Source organism: Anarhichas minor, unplaced genomic scaffold (assembly GCF_050575085.1).
Source record: "Anarhichas minor isolate MPS153535 unplaced genomic scaffold, ASM5057508v1 ptg000024l, whole genome shotgun sequence".
Taxonomy (NCBI): domain Eukaryota; kingdom Metazoa; phylum Chordata; class Actinopteri; order Perciformes; family Anarhichadidae; genus Anarhichas; species Anarhichas minor.
In genome coordinates this window covers 12,819,946-12,845,657 of record NW_027466470.1, presented here as the reverse complement: position 1 = coordinate 12,845,657, position 25,712 = coordinate 12,819,946, and the positions used below count along the sequence as shown (strand labels likewise).

At 39.5% G+C, this 25,712-nt stretch overlaps 2 protein-coding genes and 1 non-coding gene across 3 annotated transcripts in view; 1 reads left to right on the top strand and 2 right to left on the bottom strand.

The window, feature by feature from the left end:
• The window catches only part of LOC142956489 (calsyntenin-2-like), a 123,350-nt gene extending 110,369 nt beyond the window's left edge, over positions 1 to 12,981 (top strand). The window contains exons 10-18 of the mRNA XM_076098104.1: positions 1,331 to 1,493; positions 6,394 to 6,560; positions 6,900 to 7,048; positions 10,251 to 10,456; positions 10,659 to 10,826; positions 11,105 to 11,250; positions 11,542 to 11,662; positions 12,417 to 12,607; positions 12,763 to 12,981. Of these exons, the coding sequence (XP_075954219.1) occupies positions 1,331 to 1,493; positions 6,394 to 6,560; positions 6,900 to 7,048; positions 10,251 to 10,456; positions 10,659 to 10,826; positions 11,105 to 11,250; positions 11,542 to 11,662; positions 12,417 to 12,607; positions 12,763 to 12,981 (1,530 nt within the window). The remainder of the gene's footprint in view (positions 1 to 1,330; positions 1,494 to 6,393; positions 6,561 to 6,899; positions 7,049 to 10,250; positions 10,457 to 10,658; positions 10,827 to 11,104; positions 11,251 to 11,541; positions 11,663 to 12,416; positions 12,608 to 12,762) is intronic.
• Positions 12,982 to 16,558: 3,577 nt separating this feature from the next.
• trnal-uaa (transfer RNA leucine (anticodon UAA)) lies at positions 16,559 to 16,641 on the bottom strand. Its single transcript has one exon. It is a non-coding gene; the product is annotated as a tRNA-Leu (tRNA).
• A 1,569-nt stretch (positions 16,642 to 18,210) lies between these two features.
• LOC142956785 (SPRY domain-containing SOCS box protein 4-like) overlaps positions 18,211 to 25,712 on the bottom strand; it is a 45,721-nt gene continuing 38,219 nt past the window's right edge. Inside the window, exon 3 of the mRNA XM_076098528.1 lies at positions 18,211 to 20,946. Coding sequence (XP_075954643.1) covers positions 20,819 to 20,946 — 128 coding nt within the window. The 3' untranslated portion in view covers positions 18,211 to 20,818. The remainder of the gene's footprint in view (positions 20,947 to 25,712) is intronic.

Below are 25,712 nucleotides of genomic sequence, written 5' to 3'. Positions count from 1 at the left end.
GCTTTCAGGACCGCATGCAAAGTTTGTTTGTGTCATTAATCCTTTGAGCCGGTCAAGAAGGTGAAAGAAGCACGTATTGCTATATCCAGCCCGTTCACAGCATATAGCATCTAAAACGTAATATGACATAAATCTTTGCAGCACTGGAGCCAAGTGAATTAGACCTTTGTCTGCTTACAAATCATTCATTTAATATCGAGCTCACCTCTTTATTTACTATAGCCATTTACTGACTTGTCAATGGCATTCATCTCAGCGTCCAAGTCATAATTACAACTGAAGAGCTTATTTGACGAGGCACTCAATAATACGGACAGGTGTTCTAAAATATATAGAGTGTTATATTATCAATGCACATTGGTTTTAAGCGTCATGAGGACGCTCTTAAGTCATAGACGAGTGGAAATCATTCACATCTTCACCTTCCATTCAACTTGAAGTGAACACAGAGAAACACATATAGACAGGCAAAACACATTGTATTATTCATTTTTAACTATTAATATTTGATTGTTTGAAAAATTGCCAAAATATCACCAGTTCCAGCTTCTAAAATTTGGGAATTTGCAAAAACAGAACAAATATTACGTCATGTTGGGCTCTGGCAAATTATAATGCGCATTTCTGAATATTTTCTGACATTTTATTGCTAAAACAATTGATTGATTAATCGAGGAAGTGATCTGCCGGTTGATCAATAATCAAAAGAATAATTAGTTGTGGCCTAAAGACATCCAAGCGAAGTAGCAAAAATGTTTCCACATATTGTTGTGGCCCAGGAAGAGTTGGTGGGGGGGTAGAGAGGCAGGCGGAAAGAACGAGAACGGGATGTGTCCTTACAAGTTCTCCAAATGTTTGAAGAATGTTTGTGATGGCTAATAAAAGTCGCCTGGCACTCGGGTCCTCCACAGCCGTGTTTGTCACTCATTGCGTGCCTTTAATAAACCGCTCATTAGTCAGAAACCTCATTAGCAATCTGACAACAGGGAGCATGTGATTCAGCAGAAGAGGAAAGGAATTCGTTGCTCTTTCATTGAAGGTAGAAAGCCGGGGAGCGTTCAAGGATGCGCCTTCGGGTTTTCGGCTGCATGCTTGGAGTAAACATCATCATCTTCATAACAGCATCCTTATGAACATAATCCTCCACGGAAAAATGCTCCTAACCTAAATAAGACCCCAAGAAAAGAGATGAAGTTGCCAGAGTCATTTATTTTTAAAGCTGTCCTATTTTTGTGTAAGTGCAAACCAGGAATATTTACTTATTTGAATGCATGAAGTGGACAAAAAGTACTGAGGCTTAATAACATCATAACATATCTCTCCTTTACAGATCTGTGACAAGGAATGGCACTATTATGTGATCAACGCAGAATTTCCTGCAGTGACACTATTTGTGGATGGGGTGACCTATGAACCCTACCTGGTGACAGATGACTGGCCGATCCACACCGCAAAGATTGATACACAGTTAACTGTGGGCGCCTGCTGGCAAGGTCAGTTTGTGTGTGTGTGTGTGTGTGTGTGTGTGTGTGTGTGTGTGTGTGTGTGCTGTGTGTGTCTTTCTAAAATTCACAGTAGCTTTAGAGTGATGCAGACATTTGTCCTAAGCTGAAGATGCTGACATCAGGCAGGAATGGGACACAACTGCTATTAAACTGTGCTGTTTGGATCGTTTCCAGCTGTACTACATAATCTGACGGTTGCTTTATATGCAGCTGCCTTTTGAGCTTGAGGTTGTTTTGTGTATTTCCTCCACATAAAATGAAGAAATTAGTTATTATCGGGCATCTTCTATTTCAGGGCATCTTTACTGTTTCATTTAAAATAACTGTTGATTATTCTGATAGGTTATTGGTTTATTTGTTATTGGTTATTGGTGGTCACAACTGCTTTAGTGTTGTAAATGCTTGTTGGGAAACCAAATAGAAAAAGTGGTACACAAAAGAAATAGAAACAGAATGAGGAAATGTCTTTTGGAAAACCTCTAAATTGCTTTACTGCCGCTTACAAACAGAGAGAGTGAGTGAGAGAGAGGGGAAGCCGGAGACTTTCTGTTAAGATAATTAAAGAGATTAAGATTCACGCCCCGGGGCTGCGAGTATTTCTTCTTTGAAATGGAGAGTCACGAGCAGAGTGGGTATCACACAGGAAATTCTGCACGTCAGTTCCAGTGGCAGGGAAAGAGAGCGAGCAGTGATCACATTGGAATGAATAACAGCTACCCTGCTGCCTTGTTTATGACTGGAATAATTAAACAAAAGTGCTTTACAGGAGAGCAGAATGAGACCGTAGTGATCCGTTCTGCAGCTTGCCTAGATCACGCTCATAATGCTCACCGGCATCATCCAAAGCTTCAATCCTGATGACATTTTGGTTGCCATTTAAATGTCTTTTCTTCCTATGCCTGATTGCAATTTTCTTTTTGTCGTCATCACTTTCTTCGTTGCTTCATACAGGCCTCTCTTTCTGCCTCTTTCCATGAATCTCTTGATTGTGAGAGAAAGCCCTGAAGGAAGGATTAGCTGGAGTGAATGGAGGACAACTTTGCCAGCTATTACATCCCAATGAAGCCGCTTTAAGCTTCACTAAGCCGCAACTGATAACTTTTCAGGCCATTAGCGAGCAAGATTGCCTTGCAGAGTCTCTCATTTATCCATCCCCTTCTCCCAACTATCAACAACAAAATGATGAGACATGAAAGGCATTCAGACCGTATTTTCACTGCCCCGAAAGCAAAGAAGAAGACGTGTTTTTCCATACAAGAAATGGATGGTTGTTGTTTTCTGAAGCAATTTTCTGTAGAAACAAGCAGTTTGGATGCGAAATGGGTGTTTGCCATCTCATTTAATGTGCAACAGGAAAGTGGGTGTCAAATTTCAAAGCAACCCCCACAGTGCAGTATACATATACTTAACTAACAAAGCGCGGAGATATAGGCATCGGGAATCTGAGGTAGTTTTATGTTGATAATAAAAGGCATCAGTCAACATATATCACCAGGAAGTTTTAAATCTTTGGAACACTGTGCTGCCATTTTAGCTTGCTTTTAGCACTCGGTGAAATGAGAAAAGTCACATTTAATATCCAAGGTGAAACCACTGTTGAAGTGAAATGGCCTTTACAGCCTTTAGAATTAGAAACTAAACATGTTTTATGTCTTCTTCACGCTCAAGAAGTCAACATCTGCAATAGTCTGCAGCACTGATGTCTAAAATATCAATTTAATAATCATCATCATTTGTGAATTAGCTTACATAAAAATATTATAGTTGTTCATGCTCTTATATATCAATGTCTTCAACAGACCTGCCGTGCAACATGTGACATGTCCTCTTCCTCTTTCCCTATCCTTTCATTCATTTCTCTTTTTTAATGAATCTATAAAAAAAAAAAATCTGCACATCTATACACGGGCAATCCAAAGTTTCAGTCCAGTTTGCACTTTGTCATTCAATCACAAAGACGACGTCTTGATGAAAACCTTTCAACGGTGCAGAAGGAGACTGAAGAGCAAAATAATGATGATAGTTCCCACATGTGGAGAGAAAGGGAGGTGATGGAAATGTCCCACTCTGCCCCTGCTTACATACTGCCATCGCAAAAACCCAGTGCTTACCATTTCTGATTAAATAATGCATGGGCAAGTTTCAAGAATAAGACAAATAAAGCCTATAATGAGGGTGATGTTCTTAGTTCTTGCAGTTTGTGATTGTACCACTTCCTCTGAGATGGACACAGAAAATCAGTCAAATTGTTAGTTATTATATCTTTGTTATTTTAAAAACAACAAAGATATTTCAAATCACCTTTTGCATGTTTGACATTTCACACCAGGTGGGGAACCTCGACACATAATTAGCCTCAGCATTGCAACAAGAACATGATTAACAGCATCTTTCTTTCAGCTGGAATAAAGCACACATCATAGAACATTGTCATAGAACAGCACACTATGTTTTTCATAGTGTTAATTGGCTTTGGTTGTGATCTAGATGTGAAATATGTCTATGAAGTAAAGTAGTAAGAAGGCTTTACGTTGTGACTTTTTGAACTCTTACAGCAAAGAAAAGTGCCTATTAGTGAAATGGGGATGACAAATACCAGAATGACTTATAACCGTTCTGTTTCACCCGTTTGTTTTTGGACTTGAGGCGAAGCTCACCCCTCATACACAGAACAAATACTGATTGGATACTGAATTTGGGAGCAAAGATTGGGTACTTTTTGTCTAACTTCCCATTAGCCCACAGCTCGTTGGGGATTCTGAGTGTGGATGAACAGATTCTAATGTCTGTTGTTACCAGATACCAGATGCTGTAATGTTGATTACATGGTTAGTGCAAATCATATGCTGTTGGTCCTAACAGTTCTTGGAGAACATGGACTGTCATAAAATGGCAGCATCATGCATCAGCATCAGCAGTGCCCACCCTCTGCTTCTCAGAGCTCCAGGACATAAAACATATAAAAAAGTGGTGCTCTGCTTAAAAGGAAAAAACTAATTATCTAGCTATGATTATCAACCATTACTTCTATAGGTGATGCAGTTTTTACGAGACTGTGGGATGACTGCTGTATTACCTCACTGCTTGTAAAGTCAGCAGTATAAGTCTCCTGTTGCCTAGCATGCTGAAGGCAGTTGTTTGGTGTCTTTATGACAGGATCCTATCTCTCAGCTCTACGTCTATACACACACCCCTGTATGATTCACATTGACGGAGCTGAGAGAGTATAGATGCCTCCAGCCCCATGCTGTAGCTGTTGTTCCCAGTAATATCTGCTGTTACTGTCTACTGTTCCCCTGAGCCTCGCTGTGCAGAATAGTTCAGTACAGCAGAGGAGGAGAACATCCAGGCTGTGTTACAGTAAGTGGGTTAGTAACCTCAGAAGAGAAAATGATTTAGTCAACTTTCAGGAACTGAAGAGCATACTATATATTCAGTATAACAGAAGGGCATTTTGCTGCAGCTGGTTGTAATATAGGTCAAGAGTATAAACGATGATTTGACAAAGGGCAACAAATATACTGATTGTTTCATAGCTACATTTAAAATGCTGTATTGAATGGGTTTTTGCTGAAGTTTACTGTAGAAGTCATAGACTGTAAATAAGAAGTGGATATATTCAGCGTGACGTCCTCAATTGGTTTGTGCGCTGCCATTTTGAGGCCTTGAGTTAATCTTGGTTTTTGGCTGTTGCCATCTTGTTGTTGTTGTTTTTTCAACCAGAAGTGACACGTGAAGGTGCAGCCAAGACATTTTAAGGCGAACAGAAGGTTATAATTAACTTTCATGACCTGAAAACACTCTGTGATAGCGTTAAAGAAAAACAGAGACATCTCCGGACAACGCAGCGATAGTGACCCGTCAATCACTAGGGAGCTAATGGCATTGCAGACCTGGAAGTTGCCACCTGCAGAAGTTTGTTTTTATCGTTTTAAACAAAAAACATAAAATCACCCCTTTTAAATAATTTTAAGTTTCCTTTAAGGCTGTTTTCCGTTTTATGTTCTGTGCATTTTTTTACGTCAAATTATATTTTATGTTTTTGCTTTATTTGATTATCATTATGAACCAAAACTATTAATACTGTTAATAGATTATTTTCAAAATAATTAATATTTCAAGAGCACAATATACAGTTTACAATTTAAATTTAAAAAATGCATCTTAAATCTGCCTAAAGAACATATAAATGTGTAAATGGGTGGTGTGTGAAAAAGATTCATGGGTGTTATTTTGGTGCTTTTTCCCTGGAAACATACAGAATACATGTTGTTGTCTCTTGTACCCTGCAAAGGCTCAGTAAAAGGTTTGAGACCAAAAGCTTGACTCTGAGACCAGGCCGGTAAAATAAAAAGCTAAAGTTTACTCAAGGTCGAAAACAGGCCACAGTCAAAACCAGACAGGCAGGAAGGATGAGGCAAATGTATCCAATAGGGGATCAGGCTAGACAGCACGAGTCCAAAAGGCAGTCAGAGAAAATGGCTGGAATGCTGAAGGCAGGAGCAGAGCATACCATTTGGCGGGTAATTAATGGACGTGGGCCAGTGTATATGCTACTGGGCTAATGGAGAAGTGGGGACAGATGGGTGCAGGAGGGGATGGGGAATGGCCCTCAGGGTTACTGAGGGCAGGTGGAAGTGGTCGGATCTGAAAGGACAGGAAAGTTATTACACGGCCGGTGAAAAAAGCAGACAAGGAAAATGTGACACTAGGAATTGGCTGACATTTTGACTTATCCAATCTGTATCTATCCAACTGACCTTCCCCCCCCCCCCCCCCCCCCCCCCCCGTCTCCTCTGCCCCTTTCCACTTCTGTCCTTAAACCTCTCATTTTACACTTTTCCTTTTGTCCTATTTGTGGTTCTCTCCTTTCTTGCTCTCCCTTTAGGTGGTGAGGTAGGCACCCCGAGGTTCACCCAGTACTTCCATGGCAGCCTGTCAGGTCTGACAATCCGACCAGGCCGCATTGAAACCCAGAAGGTTATTTCCTGTTTGCAGGCCTGCAAAGAAGGCCTCGATATCAACTCCCTTGAAAGCCTCGCTAAGGACATTAAGGTGTGTGACAACACACACGCACCTCTTTGTAATTCTATCTCTGTGAGGACACTCATTGACATAATAAGAAGTGAGATGTACAAGTTCACTTACACACACACACTTACTCCAGCCTTTGATTGATAGTAACTTCTACCACCTTAGCGGTACTATAGAGGATGTAAGACACTGTGTCCTGTTCAGGATAGCATTACAGGATGCTACTCTATAACATATATGATAACATGTAATTCCCCATCAAGCCAAGACTCAAATAATGTCGTTTGAGCTACGACATGAACACAATTGTTTCAACTGGAAGATTCTTTGAGGACAAATAGTATTTGTTTGTGTGTCCAGTTCCATTTTAACCCCGCCCAGTCTGTGCTGGTGGTGGAAGGAGAAGATCTGGACAGCATCAACACAGCCATGTCAAAGGTCTCCTACATTAACTCTCGCCAGTTCCCTACGCCCGGCCTCCGACGGCTACACATCACCACCAGCGTACAGTAAGTGCACATATACTTGGAGGATGCATGTTCACTCACACTTTGACTTTTTTAACATCCATCTCTACATTCACTTAGTTTCACGTTTTCACATTCGCTGTAGGAGCTTCCCAGTTCAACCCATTCAACCTTATGAATATCATTGTGTAGTACAGATCTGCTGCTTCTTTTTGTTTGTGTGTTTGTGTGTGGGTTTGGTATTTAACTCTACATGACACACGTGTTTGTTGTGAAAACTAACGAAGCACATTTTGCAGGTATTCTGTTTGAGGGAGCTATCCGGTTGTTGAATAAAGTGTGAGGTCTATAAGTATCCCTAGAACCCTAATGTGAAACGGTGCATATATAAGACATAAGACACGTTGGTCAACTTAAGTCACAGAAGCTACAAACAGCCAAAGGAGTTGTGGTTAAAGCATTAAATGAAGGCTCTGTCAGATGTGTTGTGTCTGACTTTGTCTTTAAGCCACAGAACTCCCAGTGAGATGGCAAAGGATAGATCATTAGTGTAAAAACCACTGAACAAACCAGCTGGCCATTGAGGACATTAAGCCTTTGGGTGAACGGGAACACCATCTTGTGAGCTTCTATTTGTCCTCGCTTTTTATTTATTTATTTTTTTCCATTCTCTCTTTCTTTTATTACCAGCCACGACAATGTGTGGTGTTGTGGCCGGTGTGATGCCATCGCAAGGCGCTCTAGTTTGTCTGTCTGTTTTTCCTCTGTGTGTCTTTCTGTGATTCCATGTCTGGATTTAATTTCATTTGAATTGACTTTGTCCTCTCCCAAGGATGGGGATATTAGTCGGCCTGTTTGTCCAACATTTGTTCAAAGGACATTATCTCGAGAACTGCTGGGCCCATTGTTATGAAATCAAATTACAAACAGTTTGGTTCCACACAACAATGCGTCATAAAAATGGCTTGTCTTTCCTTAATATTTGCAGTGGATCAAAGGATTAATACTCGTCTTTTTGGTGACCCCAAAAAGAACCTCTTTCATGCCGTCATCAGGCCAAAATCTCTATTTACACACAGGAAATATGAAAATCTTCTACTGGTATAGCTGGATTTATTATCAAAAACACACGATATGACCATATATGTGTACTGCATATACTGTTAACTGTAAATCATAAAACAATACGTAGTATTCCTTTAACAAGAGAATGAAAAGGAGAATACTTCTTCCCAACTGCATCACATGTGTAACATGCTTGATTGCATCTTTGTGTGTTTTTATGTGTGTGTGTGTTTGTTTGTGTTTGTGTGTGCGCTTCTCCTCACTCTTAAAGTATTTGTCTATCCTAACACAACTTGTATGTCCATGTGTGCCACTTAATGTGTGTGTTTAGTTGTATGCTGCATGTGTGTATATTGGAGCGCTTGCTCATGTGTCTGTTCCCGTCTCCACACCCATCCGGCGCCTGTTCATTTGGTGAGCAGCAAACGCAGACGGGTCAAATCAGCTTAGATGTGAGCTGGTCGATAAAGTGAGGCGAGCTCGGGGAGCTGCAATACAGGCTGTCTAACGCTGAACAACACTTCACAGCTCCCCTCGAGATAAAGACGGACAGATCCGCCTTTACACTCAGCAGATATGTTGGATCTGCCGTCTGTGACTGAGGCAAAACAATAATATGTCGTCGCATTACACATTGTTGATATTTTTTCAAATTCTTCTTGAAGGTGTTGTGTCGTTTGAAAGCTGTGTTTCTTGTCTTTTTGTTACGAATCGTGACAAGCAGCCGGAGTAGCTCAATGATACTGCCACTTCAGTAGTCACAGGGTCAGTGGATTCAGCATTTCAAACAAGCCTGGCTGAATCCAAGACCTTAAGAGATAACACCTGTCTTGTTATATTTAGCTTTTCTTTCAAATGGGCTATTTTTCCTTTTTGGAGATTTATTCTTGTATGGGCAGAGGTCAAAGCTAATTACACTCACTTCAAACGTGTTAAAGAGATGCTTTACTTCATTGCAACATTTTGTTTTTGTAACTTAACAGTTTACGACGGGATGCTTCAGTTTGAATTGGGATTTTTAGACTTTTATATTGTAATTATGTAATTATTATTTTGTTTAACTGTTAGACACAATTTTCAAAGAGCAAAGAGTAAATCTTGAAACCACCCAGTACATGAAAACCTGTTTTTGACATTTTACCCAATATACATACTGTAATTATATACATTCTTCAGAACAAATGGGGATACTGAAGTGAATACCAAATAATGTCATGAAGTCCCCGTCACACAGTACTATATGGGGAACATGAACATTTTCTGTCCATAAATGAAAAGAAGACAATCACTTTGGGGGCATAACTTTGAAAATAAAGATGTTGAATTAAAGGAGGATTTTTGGGGTTCGGTTAAGTAATGAATTAGCCTTTGAAACTAGTAAGTGATATTCACATTATGCAAAAGCATCAAAACATGTACCTAAATCCTTTGAAGTAGCCTGTATTTGTAAGTGTTTATGAGGACACTGGCATTATAACAATCTTATTCTGGCATTTAACAAACCTTTAGAAGTGATATTCAGTTATCATCCCTTACTGGAAAATGAAACAAAGTCGTGCAACTTAAAGACCTTGAAAAGTTAAGTAAAACCCTTTTCGTTATTATACACAAGAGATATGTGTATTTGTGTTTTCGTCCCTGCTCCTCTTACTGGTTTGAAGTGAGCAGGACTCAAAAGGTACAAAAGGTAATGCCACGTATTTCTGTGAATCAATCAGGATTTAGCCACATTTGAATCAAAATCTTATGATAGTTGGCGGTTGTTTGCTAATGTTGCCAGGCTACGTCAATCACATCTGATCAAACCCATTCCCACACAGTCCCGATGAGGCAGTTTAGTTGTGTAGTGTTGAACACAAACGAAAATAACTCAGTGTGTTTTTTCATTCCATCTCTTTTTATTTATTTTTGATATATTGCTTATTTTGCCATGAAGATTTAATCTTATAAAAAGGTTTTCTGGGCTTTTTAACACATGTTTTCTGTGTGTCCATTTTTTATGCTCATCCTAAAATCCATGAGCACTATGGCTCCTCCTAGAATACAAAAAAATCTGCATTTCGTAATCACACAATGATGAGCAGTGGAGCAGTAACACTGGTGCCATCTTGCCCTGTAACCTCTCTCTTCCTCTTCTTCTGTGTTTGTGTGTGTGTGTGTGTGTGTGTGTGTGTGTCAGGTGTTTCGGCGAGGACACGTGTCTCTCCATCCCAGACATCAAGTCAGTGGTTATGGTCCTGCCGCCCAGTGAACCGAGAATCACCATTGCAGGATCTAATCGGCTCGTCAGGCCCGCCAATGACCTGCGGGGCCCGCTGGGTGTGGCACCCTTCAAAGAGCTTCACATCACCAGCACAGTAATGAAGGGAGACAGCTTTGGTGGATGTGAGTGGAGAGGATTGTTAAGATGCTCTCATTTCATACCAGCCTTGTAGCAATATTATAGTTCATTTTAAAGAAAATGTGTTTTTTAAATACCTGTTAAGGTTACAATCTTTTTTGCGTTTATGTGCACTGGATATATATAATTTTGGATCTACAGTATTCGCACACTCATTTTTCTGTCATTTTGTGTCCATGGGTACAGCCCATAGACAAGGTGTGATGGAGGTGATGCATAATTTGGACTACTGCGATGTGCTGGTAATTGGGGAAGAACTGAATCCTGAGAGAGAGAGTTTAGAGATTCATCACAGTGCCTTGTTGGGAAAACACCTGGATGCCACCAACTCCACCTCTGGAATATCAATATACGGTAGGGCTTACCACTCTGGCAAGAGGGATGATGTGTGGCTCTAATGCTCTATGCGGGGAACACATCGTGAAATGCACATCCTTTCCACCTTAAAACCTTGAAGAATATCTCTAAAATGCCTTGCCCTTTATACAGCAATAAGATCCACGATCTATAGAGTAAGACAGCTGTGAAGGTCCCTGAAATCTCGTGTAATAACGTATTACAGGTACAAACTGACACACAGTGCTGCATGACATAGACCGTAGTATAACACATTTCTTCCTGCGTGTTACAAGGTGTGGACTCCATGGCCCACTATGAGCAGGCACTAAGACAGCTACGCTACAGGAACTGGCGACCAGCCGCCCTGAGTGAGAGAAAGTTCAGACTCACCTGCTCTGAACTCAACGGACGTTACACCAGCAATGAGTTCAATTTGGAGGTCGGTTTGATGTATTTCAATAGCCATATTTTACCTCTTTTTTACTCTCTTCTTCTCTTCATGTCCTTCACTCTTTATCAACTCCCTGTCGTCTGTCATGTGTCTTTTTCGTGCTCCTTTTCTCCATTTTCTTTTATCTTGCTTGTGATCTTTCCTATGCTCAGTTAGTTCCTTTCATACCACATTGTCTGCCATCGTCCTTTTAGTTTCTTTATTTTCGTTGCACAAATTATGGTCCACCTTCTTCTTTTTCTTGAGGATAATAGTCTTCGTCTCTCCTCTGTACTTAAGGTTAGTGCTCTTCACCACTCAGCACCTGTGGAACATGTCAATCATATGGCTGCCCAACCTCAGTACATGAGACCTGTCCATCACCCGCTCATGATACACACTCTCAACTCGCACATGTCAGGTAAGCCACAAATATCATTCAAATGTATTCTGTGGTGGAGATTTGGTGCTGTAAGGATGTTTGCATTCATTACAGACTGGTTATAAGTCACTATGAGGGACATTTGTTTTATATTGATATGGTAATGACAATAATGGTGAACCCTAAAATATCAATATCAAAGGGTCAAACTATTTCATATTTGATTTTCTCCATATTGCGTAGCCACACTAAAAACTATAATTATACAGTGCTATAAGCATATATATGTTTATAATGCATTATAGACACATAGGCGTCAAAGAAAGTGCCACCAGATGTTTTAACTGAATGATCATGTGCTTATTATCACCAGCTTTCAGCAAAAAAATCGTTTAACTAGACAGATACCACTGACTTTTCAGTCACCTGCTGCCTAAGAGAAGCTGTTTCTGTTAGTCAGTCGATTATTTGGAAATGAAAACAAAGGTAAACATTAACAGTTATCCTTACAGTCCGTACATGTAAGCATCTATTAGATTTATGTCCCTAATCAGTTTATACTGTTCTTACTGTACAATAGATGGATTCAGATCCACTTTTCAAAATGCAATGCATGATTATAATTTGTTGGCCTTCTTTCTCTGTTTCAAATAAGCAGGCTGAGATAAGTTGATTAAACTGGAGATTGCTCTGTTGTAAAGCATTGTCTAACTAAATTGCTGCAACCCCAGATAATAATCTACAGCTGTCTATGTGTACATTATATATACAGTATATACCTTTTCTCCTTCAGGAGCAGCACCACCAGCAGCCACAGCAGTTATTGTGGTCTGTATCGCCGCCCTGGTGGTGATTGTGGTCATTGGCGTGTACAGGATCCACGCCACACATCAGGAGGGGTCCAGAGAAGATGAGGAGGAGGTCAAAGACACTGAGGAAGACTGGGAAAACTCTGCACTCACCATCACTGTCAACCCCATGGAGGTTGGATTACTTTTTTAAAATTTACTTTTGAGATGTTTTACTCCTTCAGAATGCTCATTTAAACATCTTACAAATAGCTCTATTACATTTGATGCCACTGTAAAGTGGATTTGGGAGCTGTGGTGACCTTTACTAAATCACGCTTTGTTTTCTAGAACGTAGGAGGAGCTCAGGCGCATGACGAGGAGGTAAAAGAAGAAGAGCGTGATGAGGAGGAAGAAGAAGAGGATGAGGAACAGGTGGGAGGAATGACAAGTGCCGAGTCCGACAACAGTGATGCAGATGAAGAGGACGGAGAAGAAGAGAGAGAAGAGGTGAAAGAGAGGAAGCAGAAGGAAAAACTAGAGTGGGACAGTTCCTCCACAACATACTGACCACACATACATAAACATATATCTGCACATACAAACATTCTTTACATATGCGTCTCTCTCTCTCTCTCTCTCTCTCTCTCTCTCTCTCTCTCTCTCTCTCTCTCTCTCTCTCTGTGTCTCTGTGTCTCTGTGTCTCTGTGTCTATCCCTCTCTCTCTATCAACCACACACACACACACACACACACGCGCACAAACATGCGTTAGGCAGACATTCCTTCATGCTCGCTACAGGTAGGGCCTACAAACACAAACACACACACACACACACACAAACACACACAAACACACACACAAAAACAACAAACAAAACAGAATCTCTGATAAAATTATTTACAATCTGTTGCTGGAAAAAAACACTTTGAATCTTCCCACGTTGTCGTTTTTAATGACACATCTCCCTCTGCTGGACAAAGTCAGAACTACAGAATCAGCTGCAGTCCCACACTGCTGGAAAACATTGTCTGTGCATTATGTATATTATCATTTGCAGTCAATGAAGCTAAATATAGGATGAATATCAAACAAGCACAGTCTTCTCATTATATATTCACACTTATGTGATGAAATTAAATCTAAACTCTTGAATTTAGTGACACAAATGATCTCCAATTCTCACATTAACACAATAATGTGGGCTTTTATCCAAACATGTAATACGTGAAAGTGGATGTGTCAACAGATTACTTTTGTATCGTTTATGTTTTAAACAGATTGTCTGCAAGATGGTGAGTTATTAGCAGCCACATGTATCCATAAACGTATTTATTTGTTGATGTATCCATAAACATTTAAAAATATAATTCCTTTGGCCTATATAGTAGGTATAACATAGCCGTATTGTCACTCAGTGTATATATCCTCTGTTGCAATATTTAACTCAAATCTCTCCCTCTGTGTGATCAGTGCTGAGTTTTGTGGCCTGGACACTAAAGAGAAACAACCTCCTGGATATTTGATCTCTTACCATAAACATTTCATATTCATCCTTATTTATATACAAAGCAGCATTATTAACTTCGAATATATTACACCTTTAATGTCTCAAAAGTATTTTAAAGTTAAATTGATCACTGATCTGATAAAAAAAAGTTGATTGTAGTTAAAATACTTTGTTTGCATCTGCCTGTGTACCAACTCTATCAATACTGTGGCCTATTGTAGCTTCTACTGTTTAGGGTTTGATCAGTTCTCTTTCTTTTTTCAGCAGATGAAATAACACAGAGATGTTACTGTATGCTACTGATGTTCTGTCTTTCTGTGTTTTTAATTCCATAGTAAAAGGAGCCCTCTATGCAATTATGGGCCCAGTATAAAGGACCAGTACACAGAAACAGGGGTACTCCAGCGAAACTGCACTCGCGTAATGGTTTGGGACGTACAAGAGACAGATTTGGGGGGAAAAGTCAAAATTGCAACAGAGACAGCAGAGCAACTGAGTAGCATCAGGCAAATGCACAAGGGCTGGTTTCACAAATATTTTAACTTTACACAACACAATACCAACTTTAACTGTGTGCTTTAGATCAAGCTAACTATGTCTATAAATTGATCCATAGCATAAATGTAATGATATTTAATATCTTAAGTAAGATTCATTTGCTATGGATTCTGGGTAAATGTGTGTGACAATACAAAAAACTTGCTCTGAGTCCCAACTTAGCCTAAGGATAACACAACTACCGTTATTGTCAGTTATTACTGTCATGAATTAGACTAATCTCAGAGCAAAACACCATAGACACCTCTGTCAAATATGTTTTTGAAACCAGGATAAAAGTTTGTCACATGTCCAAGTTAAAATATCCCTGATTCCATCATCAAGGTTATATTCTCAGCCTTGACAGATGGAGAAGTTTTCCTTTTGACAAGTAAACAGTAATGTGTTAAATTAATGGAGTGTCCCTTATACAGTCAGATGAAGACCCACTGGTGTTTGTTTCCTGGTGTTATCAAGTCGTCACTCCTGCACAACTTCACCAGGACAACAAACAGAAGTGGAGTTTGTCTACATTCAAATGATTTAAAAGTAACTCCTCTGACCATTTTTACTCAGACAAACACTTCTGACCCGCTCATGTCTACACAGTATCAGTGACTATTACTCCCTCTGAGCTCTCTAACTGATACGTCTCCTGTTCACCTGCGACCCCCCCCCCCCCCTCCTCTGTTGGCCTATTAAGCACCTGTGATTGTGATGTCATCATTGTGAAACAATTGCCTTGTTTCCCTCGTCCCTCTTTGTCATATTGTGCTTCTGAAAAATCAAAGTGAAAAAGATTCTTTTACATATAATAACAAACCCTGTAAAAATGTTCAAGACAGTTATTTTATATTATCTGTTTCTTTTTCTTTTGTAAACAAAATGGTTGGGATTTCTCTCTCTTTAGTGGTCATCCCACTGCTTTCTGTATATTGACCAATAAAGACTTGTTTTAGACTCTTCACAGCTCTCCTACTTGTTTGTGGACTAGACATCTGACGTGTGTGTGTGTGTGTGTGTGTGTGTGTGGGCAAACTGAGAGATTTAAATAATTGATGAGCTGTCATTGTAGATGTTAGAAAGCTGCCTGAATTCACAAAATCACACATTTCTGGGCCAAAAAAAGGCCTGATATGTAATGCATATTCTACTCCAACATATGAGGATACATTACCATGTCAAAGATGTTGTGCAATTGAACATCAGGCAATGCTGCATATTAGCATTTGGCCTCAATAAGTAGTAATAATGATCCAACAAAAAAAAAGAAGTCATAGGGTAGCATGTCAAAGAAATTAGTTATGTATGTCAAAAGTTTAAAAAACAAGTCACAATATAGTATGTCAAAAACGTCATGAAAAAGTCATAATATAGTATGTAAAAGTATAATATGCCAAAGAAAATATTAGTATATTATGTTGAAAAAAAGTCATAGTATTGTATGTCGAATAAAATCATAAAAAGTCACAGTATAGCCAAAAAAGTAAAAGAATACAAAAAAGTATAGAATTACGAAAAGGGAAAAGAAAGTCATAGTATGGCATGTCGAAAAAAGTTATATTATACTATGTTTTTTTTTAAAGTCATACAATAGAAATCATAGCATAGTATGTCGAAAACAATTTAAAAAACAGTCATTGTATCTAGTATGCTGATAATAGTCAAAGTAAAGTGTAAAAGTAAAAAAAAGACTGTCAAAAAACGTTTTTCAAAAGTCATAGTATATATAGTGGTATAGGATTTCAAAACAAGTAATTGTAATTGTGTATGTCGAAGAAAGTCACTTTCACACTGCTTGTCATCATTCACACACTGGGGTTAACTGTCAAGGACACATCAACATGCAACTATCGGAGCTGGGGATTGAACCGCCTATCTTCTGATTGAAGGATGACCCTGCTCTCCACTTAGCCACAGTCGCCCAGGAAAGTACATGCTGCTGGCACGGCTTTGCCAGCAAAGTAAGGCGGAGCTCTGATAATGACAAACAAAGAGTGGCTCTATTTTCTGTTGAAGTAGAAAGTACACCACCACCATTTCAAGCTTTTCTAGCTATTAGTTGCTATAATAATACTTGTAAATCACAGTTCCACAGTTACCAGGAGTGGGGATTGAACCCACGAGGGCTGATGCCCATTGGATCTTAAGTCCAACGCCTTAACCACTCGGCCATCCTGGTGACTATTGTATAGTATGTAGAAAAAAGGCACAGTGAAGTATGTCGAAGAAAGTATTGTATATTTTTACATACCATACTGTGACATTTGTTGACTTTATTTGACACACTATACTATGACCTTTTTCGACATACTATACTATGAATCTTTTTTAACTTTTTTGACATACTATACTATGATTTTTTTTCTACATCCTATGACGTACGTTAATACAACTGTAGGCTAATTCAGAAAATGTCAAAAAATGTCAGTATAGTATGTGGACATACAGTCTTCTCATCGGACTGTCGGCAAGAAAGGAAATAAGCATGTTTCCCAAAACTATTACTTAAAACGTCACAAGCCAAAACATTTTGGAACTGATTTTTCAGATAACATAAAATTAAGAATTTTAGCAGAAAACTAAAATAAGACAATGTAAGTACAACTTGTATTGGATTGTCTACCATACGATATGGTGCATAAACATACAGTCCGTTATAAAAGGAAACATGTAAAGTCACCATGTTATTCACAGAAAAATTAAGTTTAGTTTCATAAAGCTATCATGTAATGTAGTAAAGTAAAGAAAACAAATGGCATATCTTCATCTTTGAATACAATTTGATTTTTCATTATCATGCTTAGAATATACTGCTTAATACTTCTAATTTTAACTCAAGTGCATTTTAAATGCCTTCATTTAAGTTGATCTATTAAACACGCAGATCTTGCGGGGATGAAGTGTTGCTGCTCTGCTTTGGCCTCCCGCTTGCAACAGTGTTGACTATTCATTTTTGTACTCAGCAGGTCCCTGAGGATGAAGAAATACAATCGTCTCATTAGTAGCTTAATGGCCTTTTTAACTGATGAGCACCGAATGTTCAATAACACTCTTACCCGTGCTGGAGGAAACTACAGTGTGCCTGAGAATGGCAAGAATGGGATTAATTGCTATTGAAATAATGCCAATTGGTTCAGCACCACCCCCTTTACACTCAAACACATCCTCACAATTCTATTTAGATTTGTCCCTTTAATTCAGTTCAACTAAAGTTACACCACTTAAACCTCAGGTTAACAGGTAAACTCATTTAAACAGCAACTTGCAGGCTGGATTTCTTCTTAAACTAAATTAATACTTTCATAAAAATGAACATTTAAAAAGTTGATGCACAATTTTATGACAAGACATTGGGACAGAAATTCAGTGAGAGAGTTTCTGTGTGTGCAGCATGCAGGCAGGCAGAAATACAGTGGAAAACACCATCTGCTGTATCCGGTACATCACAGTACTAGGATACTGTATGTTCAAATGTTTAATCCTCTTTAAAAGTATTTCATAGATTTTTTAAGAGGTTTTATAATAGCATTTGCATTGTCTACTCTTCTACTACTTCTCCCCCATATTTCAGAGGGAAATGTTGTGTTTTTACTCCACTATATTGATCTGACAGCTGAGGTACCTTTGTACTTTATTTTACATATAAAACAAGTGTATGTAACGTAGCTAGATTCAACTCCACCTCAACCAGCTACACCATTAAATGGTGAATTTGACCTGTCGAAAGAAACACAAAGAATATCCTCCAGACATTTTTCAAATTCACTTGGCTTTTATTCACATTTCATATCTGTTGACATCTCAACCGCACCGTCTGTCCATACATTCCACTACTTTTCTGAATGGGCCTTTTCTCCCCATCCTAACTGATAAAAACAAGAGTTCAGACCACCATCGTCACAAATAATAGTAATAATAATAATAATAATAATAATAATAAAAGCAGCATTAAAGAAACAACTTTTGATTTCTCTCTCCCTTCATCACCAGCATATTTGTATTAAATTTACCTGAATGTAACCATCAATCATCAGACAAACAGATAGCTTGTGATAAATAATAATCATCATCATCATCATCATCATCATCATCCTGCCATCATCAGAATCAAACTCCACACTCACAATAATATTAATAATAATAATGTAGAATACAAACTCAAGATGTTAAAAAAAAGTGACTCAAGCCTTTTTTAGGAAAGAAAACATGATTGGTCTACAGTGTGTGTGTGTGTGTGTGCGTACATTGGTCAACTGCATCCTATTCTGAGCCAGAATCTGCTCTGCGCTGCAGTAGCAGTAATGTTCCTACATCCTGCTCCAGCCTTTCTTAAAGATCCAGTGAGACTAGATCTGCTATGGTCCTGTCTGTTTGTTTGTTTGTGGTCATTAAGACAGTTGTGCGGACAGCAGACAGATACTGTCTGGTACCAGTGAGCTACAGCAGGCTGCTACAACAGCAGGCGAGGCTCTTCTTACTGCCAACAGCATGATAGCACTAGTTACACTGCGATGGGCCACGACCTTACAGCTCCTACAGACGCATTCACACACTCCAAGGCTTTAGTATGAAATACTTTGGTTGTGATTGACATCATAATACATGATTTAGTGTCCTGTGAGTGTTGGTTCTCAGTGCTACTTAACAAACCAAGCACTTCTCTCCTGTTCACTGCTGCATTAAAGCCCCTTTCAGACACATAGTTCCTTGCCGGCAATCCTAATAAGTTGGACCTACTAACATTTCTATAACACTTCTTACACCATACAAGTTTTAATTGGATATATCCACACTATCATAAAGGCCCCAGCAGCACAAATTATGCACATAAAAGGATTAAATGCACGTCTTGTTCACTAATAAAAGCTCTTAAAAGGTGTTTTCTCCCTCAGCTGCTACTATGATCGATGGGGTTCTACAAGAACATTACTTTCAGTTGGAAGTTAGAAAGGTTTTGCTTGTTTCATATTAGAGATTTGTGCATTTCCTCTTCTGTCAGAGGCTGAGCTCATTTAGAAAAAGGTGATGCACATATTTCCATCCATCAATCAGCAATTCAGCAATATTTAAATTGAAATCGGATTGCAATTTGGTGGGTTGTTCGGATTATTGTCAATCAAATCTGATCGAATATCTAGATGTCAGATCATAAAAATGATCAGACCCGCCTTCATTTTTCAAGTTATATTTAGGCTAACTGCATGGATGAAATGATACATATGCTGCATATAAAAGTTCTTTACATACAGCATATAAGGAAACGTGAAATCCAATGTAACGTCTTGTCATTTTGTACTTGGCCATTCTAGTATAAAAGGCAGCAAAATAAAATAAATGTTATAAAATAAACTAATAAATGATGAAACTGATGAGTGGGAACTGGTGGTGAGCTTCTTTCACGCTGACTATGGTCATCAATTAAGGCTAAAACACATTTTAAAAATCCATCACTGATGCAATATTCTTCCTTCATATCATTATCTTTCAATTCCACCACCTGCACCAGGTGCTAAATACTGTACGAGCATTGTGAATATATCCAAAACAAACTTTTACCATCTCTGAATGACAGAAAGCCATCACTTTAACTGACAGACGTCACTTACTCCATGTCTGAAAAGGGCTTCGCTCTCATCAAATGTTTGCATAAAGCCAGGAGATGAGTTCACCGTGCTTATTTCTATCTACTGAACTTTGCACACACACCTTGCAGCCATGTTTTTGATCTACTCTGTATGAGATGTGAGCTTTTTGGTCGGGCCCCGAGTCAATCAGATAAAAACAACATCAGTGCTGAATCCTCTTTCATTCGTCTGGGCACTGCAGCCTGTCGCCTGTGTCAGTGCAGACCATGAATACAGGCTACGGTGCCCAACAGCAATGATATGGTCACTGACTGTATGTCAGGAAAGGCCTCCAGGGAAAGGATTAGTGTGCTTTCTCAGCGCAGTGTTCGTTCTCATCACTAGGTGGCAGTGGTCATCGGAACACTGTCACCTCTTAACCACATCGAATGGGTTTTCTTTCTGGATGAGTGAGACACTGATGGGATACCGTCATCAATAATTTATTTCAAGTCAAAAATAAATGATAAAGCAGCTCGAAATCCAAAATAAGCTGGTGCCGTCTTTGTTTGAAAGCCTGGACCTCCTCTGTCAGTTCTTCATTCATCTTACTCTCAATCCTTTTAATAAATCCATCTTTTGTCGAGCTATGGCGCTCTCAGTGTGGACATGCTTCCATCCATAATCCTCTCCTTGCATCCTTTAATTAATACATTTTATTCATCCATCTCTAGACTTTCCGGTGGTCTGGTTTGTGTCCTTTACTCCCAGTTGGCTCTGCTGGTGTGTCAGTCACTGGTATTGGAGGTAACCTTTCAGGGACTGGGGCAGAGGGAGGCTCTCGATCTCCTGAAGCCGCTCCCGACCCAAAGCCAGGCGGGCTGCACGCCGACACAGATCCATCAAAGGAAGAGGCTCGGCTGAGGAGATGGGAGAAAGATAGAAAGATCAAATAAGTAAAGAGAGGATGCATGAGGGGAAAAAACCTTTTGGAAATTACTTGTGCAAAGTGTGACTTATGACGGTTTTGGCGTGTGTTTATGTTTATACCTTCAGCCAGTGTGATTAATACCCGGTGGTAATCGGGGGGGGGGGGGGGGGGGTCCCCCTACCTAGTGCTTCAGTGTTATGCTGAAGTCTTACACAGACTCAACACGTAACAAGATTTCATGGAATCCAATCAACTAGGCTATAGTCTATACATGCTTTACACACACACACACACACACACAGCACAAGGCTTATGTCGTTAACATTAAAGGCCACTCACACAACAATTATTCCCTGAAACAGAATCCACACAGCGCACTGGCCTCTCTGTCTCTCTAACCCGACACCCAGGCACACACGCACGCACACACTCGAACTCGACACTCGCACACCTGTGTGTCCCTGTACAACCTTTCCCTTTATACAAAGCAGGTCTATCACAAATCAGTCATAGAATGAACCAAAGAGTCACGATTAGGGTATTTTTAACCGAGTGTAACTGTGACGTTGAAGCAGAAATAAATCCACTGTTTTTTCAGGTTGTACAGAGTAACGTTTTGTCAAACTACACAACATTTGTGCCTTACCAGAAACAACCAGGTATCCAATGGCAATAAAAGAGCAACAATACTAAATAAATATTTTGCAGTTTGAATAATGAATACTGCTGGACATAGTTCGTTTTTAAAAGATATGTTTAGTGACACTTGCAAGCGTCAAATCATCATCATCATTTTTCCAGAGACTTTCAGGGGGTCTCAAGTGTCAAGGGGTTTCGGATCTCCCGAGACACATCGCATTTTGTAAAACTGCTTGCAACTCTGTCTTTATTACATGCATAATACATGTTAGTATCCGTTATGCATGAATAAATGAATGAGAGAGGAGTAGAGGGGTAGAGGGAGTGATGATGCACACCTTTAAATATTTTAACCTCCTCCTCAAACACACACACAAACATGTGTACTGTGTGTACACTGTTTGTAATAAGTTATATTACTTTGAGTCCATTTTAAACAGCGTCTGTCACATCGACTTTCTATCCTGCTGAAAAGCTCATTCTGGGGAGGCTGACTGCCACAGTCGCCCCGTGCCGTCACTCTGCTCTCTGTACTGTGAGCTCCTGGTCAGCCTTAGCTTCGACCTTCACACCAGCGTTAAGGGGGAAACAGATACAGGAGGCTGCGGTCTGAGCTGCAGCTCTCACAGACCACGGAGTAGAGGAGGCGGAGGGACGGTGTCCATCGAATTACCATTTCCATGTGTCTTCAATGAACACATCCTAAACAAACAATGTTGTGGTAATTCCCATCTACAAAACTCACAAATTGTACACAAACATAAAAAAAGAACCTCCCGAAAAATGTGCCACTAGAGTCCGACCAATACATCAGCTAATTTTAGCTTAGCACAGATAATGGGGTTGTGTTTGCCTGCTGCATTTTTTATCTGGTTGCAGGTCAACAAGATACCCAGATGTCACCTTTTCTTTGCTCTCTCTTTTTAGAAAAGAGCAAAGCAGAAAACATTTAGGTAGTATCTACATATTTGTTGATAATTGCTGCTTTTGCCAGGAAAGTTTATGTAATTTACATTAATTTCATAACTGCTGTCTGTCTCGTTAAGCCAGTGTTAGTTCTCAGTTAAGGGTTGTTTGTGAGAGAAAACACATCAATCTGTAACACAACTGTTCAACTGCAAGTAGACTGAGTGACTTGTAGTTCAGCGAGACCATCTTGCCGATCCCTTCACGTCAATGTCAGTAGAATCTTTTATGCTTATAATATATTATCATATATAGTTTGGAGCAATTCATTTAAAAATAAAATAAAATAAAAAGGTCTGAGAAGAAGTCAGTGGGCTACAGCTGTTATTTCAATGTGTCATATTTAACATGTTATATCTTCTGCTGCTCATGTCACGTTTATGAGTTGAGAACAGTATTTGGGCTGCTATTCAGAGTTCAAAGTGCTTAGACAGCAAAAAGTGACCAAAGTGGAAGCTAAACCCAATTAAACTTGACAAGGAAGTCAAACAGAATGCTTTTGAACCAAACAACACCGACATATTGGTATCGCCGTAAGTTGGCAGATACAACAATAAACTGCAGTTCAGAAATATTTGTATTAACTTTGTAACAGTGTCACCAGCAGAATGTATCCACCAGAGAGCACCGTCAAGTCAAGTCCCACTAAATACAGTATTTTGTAGAAATGTAAGGGATCTTTTTTTATGTGTATATGTTGATGTTTCATCTGGAAACAAAGGTTGATAATAAACCTTACTTGTCTGCATCTCAGAAACTATCAGAGGCAGAGAAGATGCTCCAAGGAGTAGTTGAGTCGGTGGATGTTGTGTATCTGGGGTCATTTGTTCATATTGGAGGAAAGTCTGACATCCAATTTTCAAACCCAATAAAGTAACGATAAAAAAAGAAAAAACACAAACAGTAAACTTGCTCATTTAATGTCAATTATTTACTCTTTGTCCTTCTCCCTTCAATGACTTTAACAGCTTGGCCTCATGGCTTCCTCCATACGGATTTTACAGTATCATCCGTTTCAATTAATAGTAACGACCACTTCTGATTGGCTTAATTACACAGCAGAGTGGGAGGGAGGGAGGAGAGGGACAAAGTGAACTCCATGATCCAACAGCCCCGGCCCCACCTCATCAAACCCTTCCACCTGAGAACACTCTCAGTCAGGCGAATGCTGTATCCACACATAGCTTACTAAACTTCACAGTACACGCAAAAGCCTTAGAAACTAGTGACCCTCCCCAGCGCAATGGCAGAACAACAAAAAGTAATTTAGATGGAAAGGGTGAGAGAGAAAGAGGAGGGGTAACAATGAGAGCAGAGAGAAGAAAATATCCAATCACTTGATGTGTGAAGTTGCAGAAAGAAAGAACTCCTTTCAGCAGAGATACCCTTTGAGATGATGTCTTTATCTTGTAACTGTGAGTTAGTGGTACGTATCTTATTGTGGAGGTGTGAAGGCCTTTGTGAGGATCCTGTGTGGCATTAAAGCACAGCTAGTCTGTCAGTCTGCCTCTCCCTGCTGTTCTTGTTTTAAAAAAACACACGCTTCCATCACCCGTTGTATTTCTGGACGTCCTCCACCACCTGCTGCAGTAGCTGCACCGCTGTGTGTGTGTGTGTGTGTTCAAGGTTAAACCAACAGGATAAAGGACTACCGAGCCTCTCAACACGCACACACTCAACTTGTACATACTTCAGCTCTACATTAGTGTGTTCTTGCAGTGTCACATTAATGCTCATCAACGCTCCTAATGTCACGGTGACACAATGTCAGGGGTGATTTTCAGTTTTGCCTCCGTTTGACTCTCAATTACGCTGCTATTATGAGAGCTGCTCGTCCCATTAACAAGATATACAGCAGATGGATGCCGTTGTATGAACAGCTGATAAGTGATTCGCACAAGTCATTTTGTGTGCATCTAACAATTATTTTCTTATGAATAATTACCATAAATTAATCTGTTGATTATCTTTGGAAAAATGCATTATTCATTTAATCTATTCAAATTCATTCAATAGTGAACATGCCCATTAGAACTTCTCAGTCCAAGGTATTCAATAAACATTGTGACAATCTAAAAAGCTTAAACTAGCAAATGTCTGGTATTTAATTGAATTAAATAGTTCTTCAAATATAAACACGGCAAAAACATGACAGCAGGCCACGCTAGCAAAGGTAGAGTATTGATCAGTTATGCACAAAAAACATGTTAAATTGTGAAAACCTTGCACACTCACCTGTACCACTGCACTACAGTTTACAACTCGTCTTCAATCCATATACTTCTACAGTTGATCTGTTGTTGTTCATGTTCCAGACCTCGACGGCTCAGTTAATAGACTAATCGCTTCAGCTCTGATGTATATCAACAAACACAAAATGACCCATGAAAAGCAGCTCACACTGGTTTCGATAATTACTGCACTTAAATGTAGTTAGAGTGTGAGAGCTGAAGAACAACAGAGCAGACTCATTAACAGCTCTAAACATAGAGCCAACAGAAATAAACAGCGATGCTATAAGATGGCTTTACTGCCACCCTGGCGGATGACCAGAGAGACAGAAAGTGTTTACGGACACACTGCTTTCGATTGGCTAATGTCCTCTTTTTGTTACAAGAATAGATGCTAAGCAAAATCTTTAAAATTTAAATGTTGAATGATATGAAGAATCAAAAGTTAACTAGCACAAAAATCAAGAAAAAGTCAAAACCAAAAGACCAAAAACAACATGATAACAACTGTTACATAAGATCGTCTATGCTGCGTGACAATACACAAACACTATGTTTATACAGGCAAACACAAATGTGGCTCATTAGCTGTTCTACATTTGTTCGGCAAACTTCCAGAGAAAAGCAGTATTCATGCGGAAGAGTCAACTGAAACCACAGAGCATGCATCTGAAAGTGCCCATTTGAGATGACTTTGGCTCGTGAGTAAGCTTTGACGTGTGCATGAGAGCAATTCTGTACCAGATCCAATTAATGTGAGCACACTCGTAGGCCCTTTAGTGCTCAGTTACGTGGAGACACTTTCAGCAGACGACACTGTGGTTGCTGAGAGGAAGGATACACTGTCAACTCTCTGTGTTTCTCTCCCTCCATCTGACGAAACAAAGCGTGGAGGGCTTGAAACAACAAAAGTAAAAAG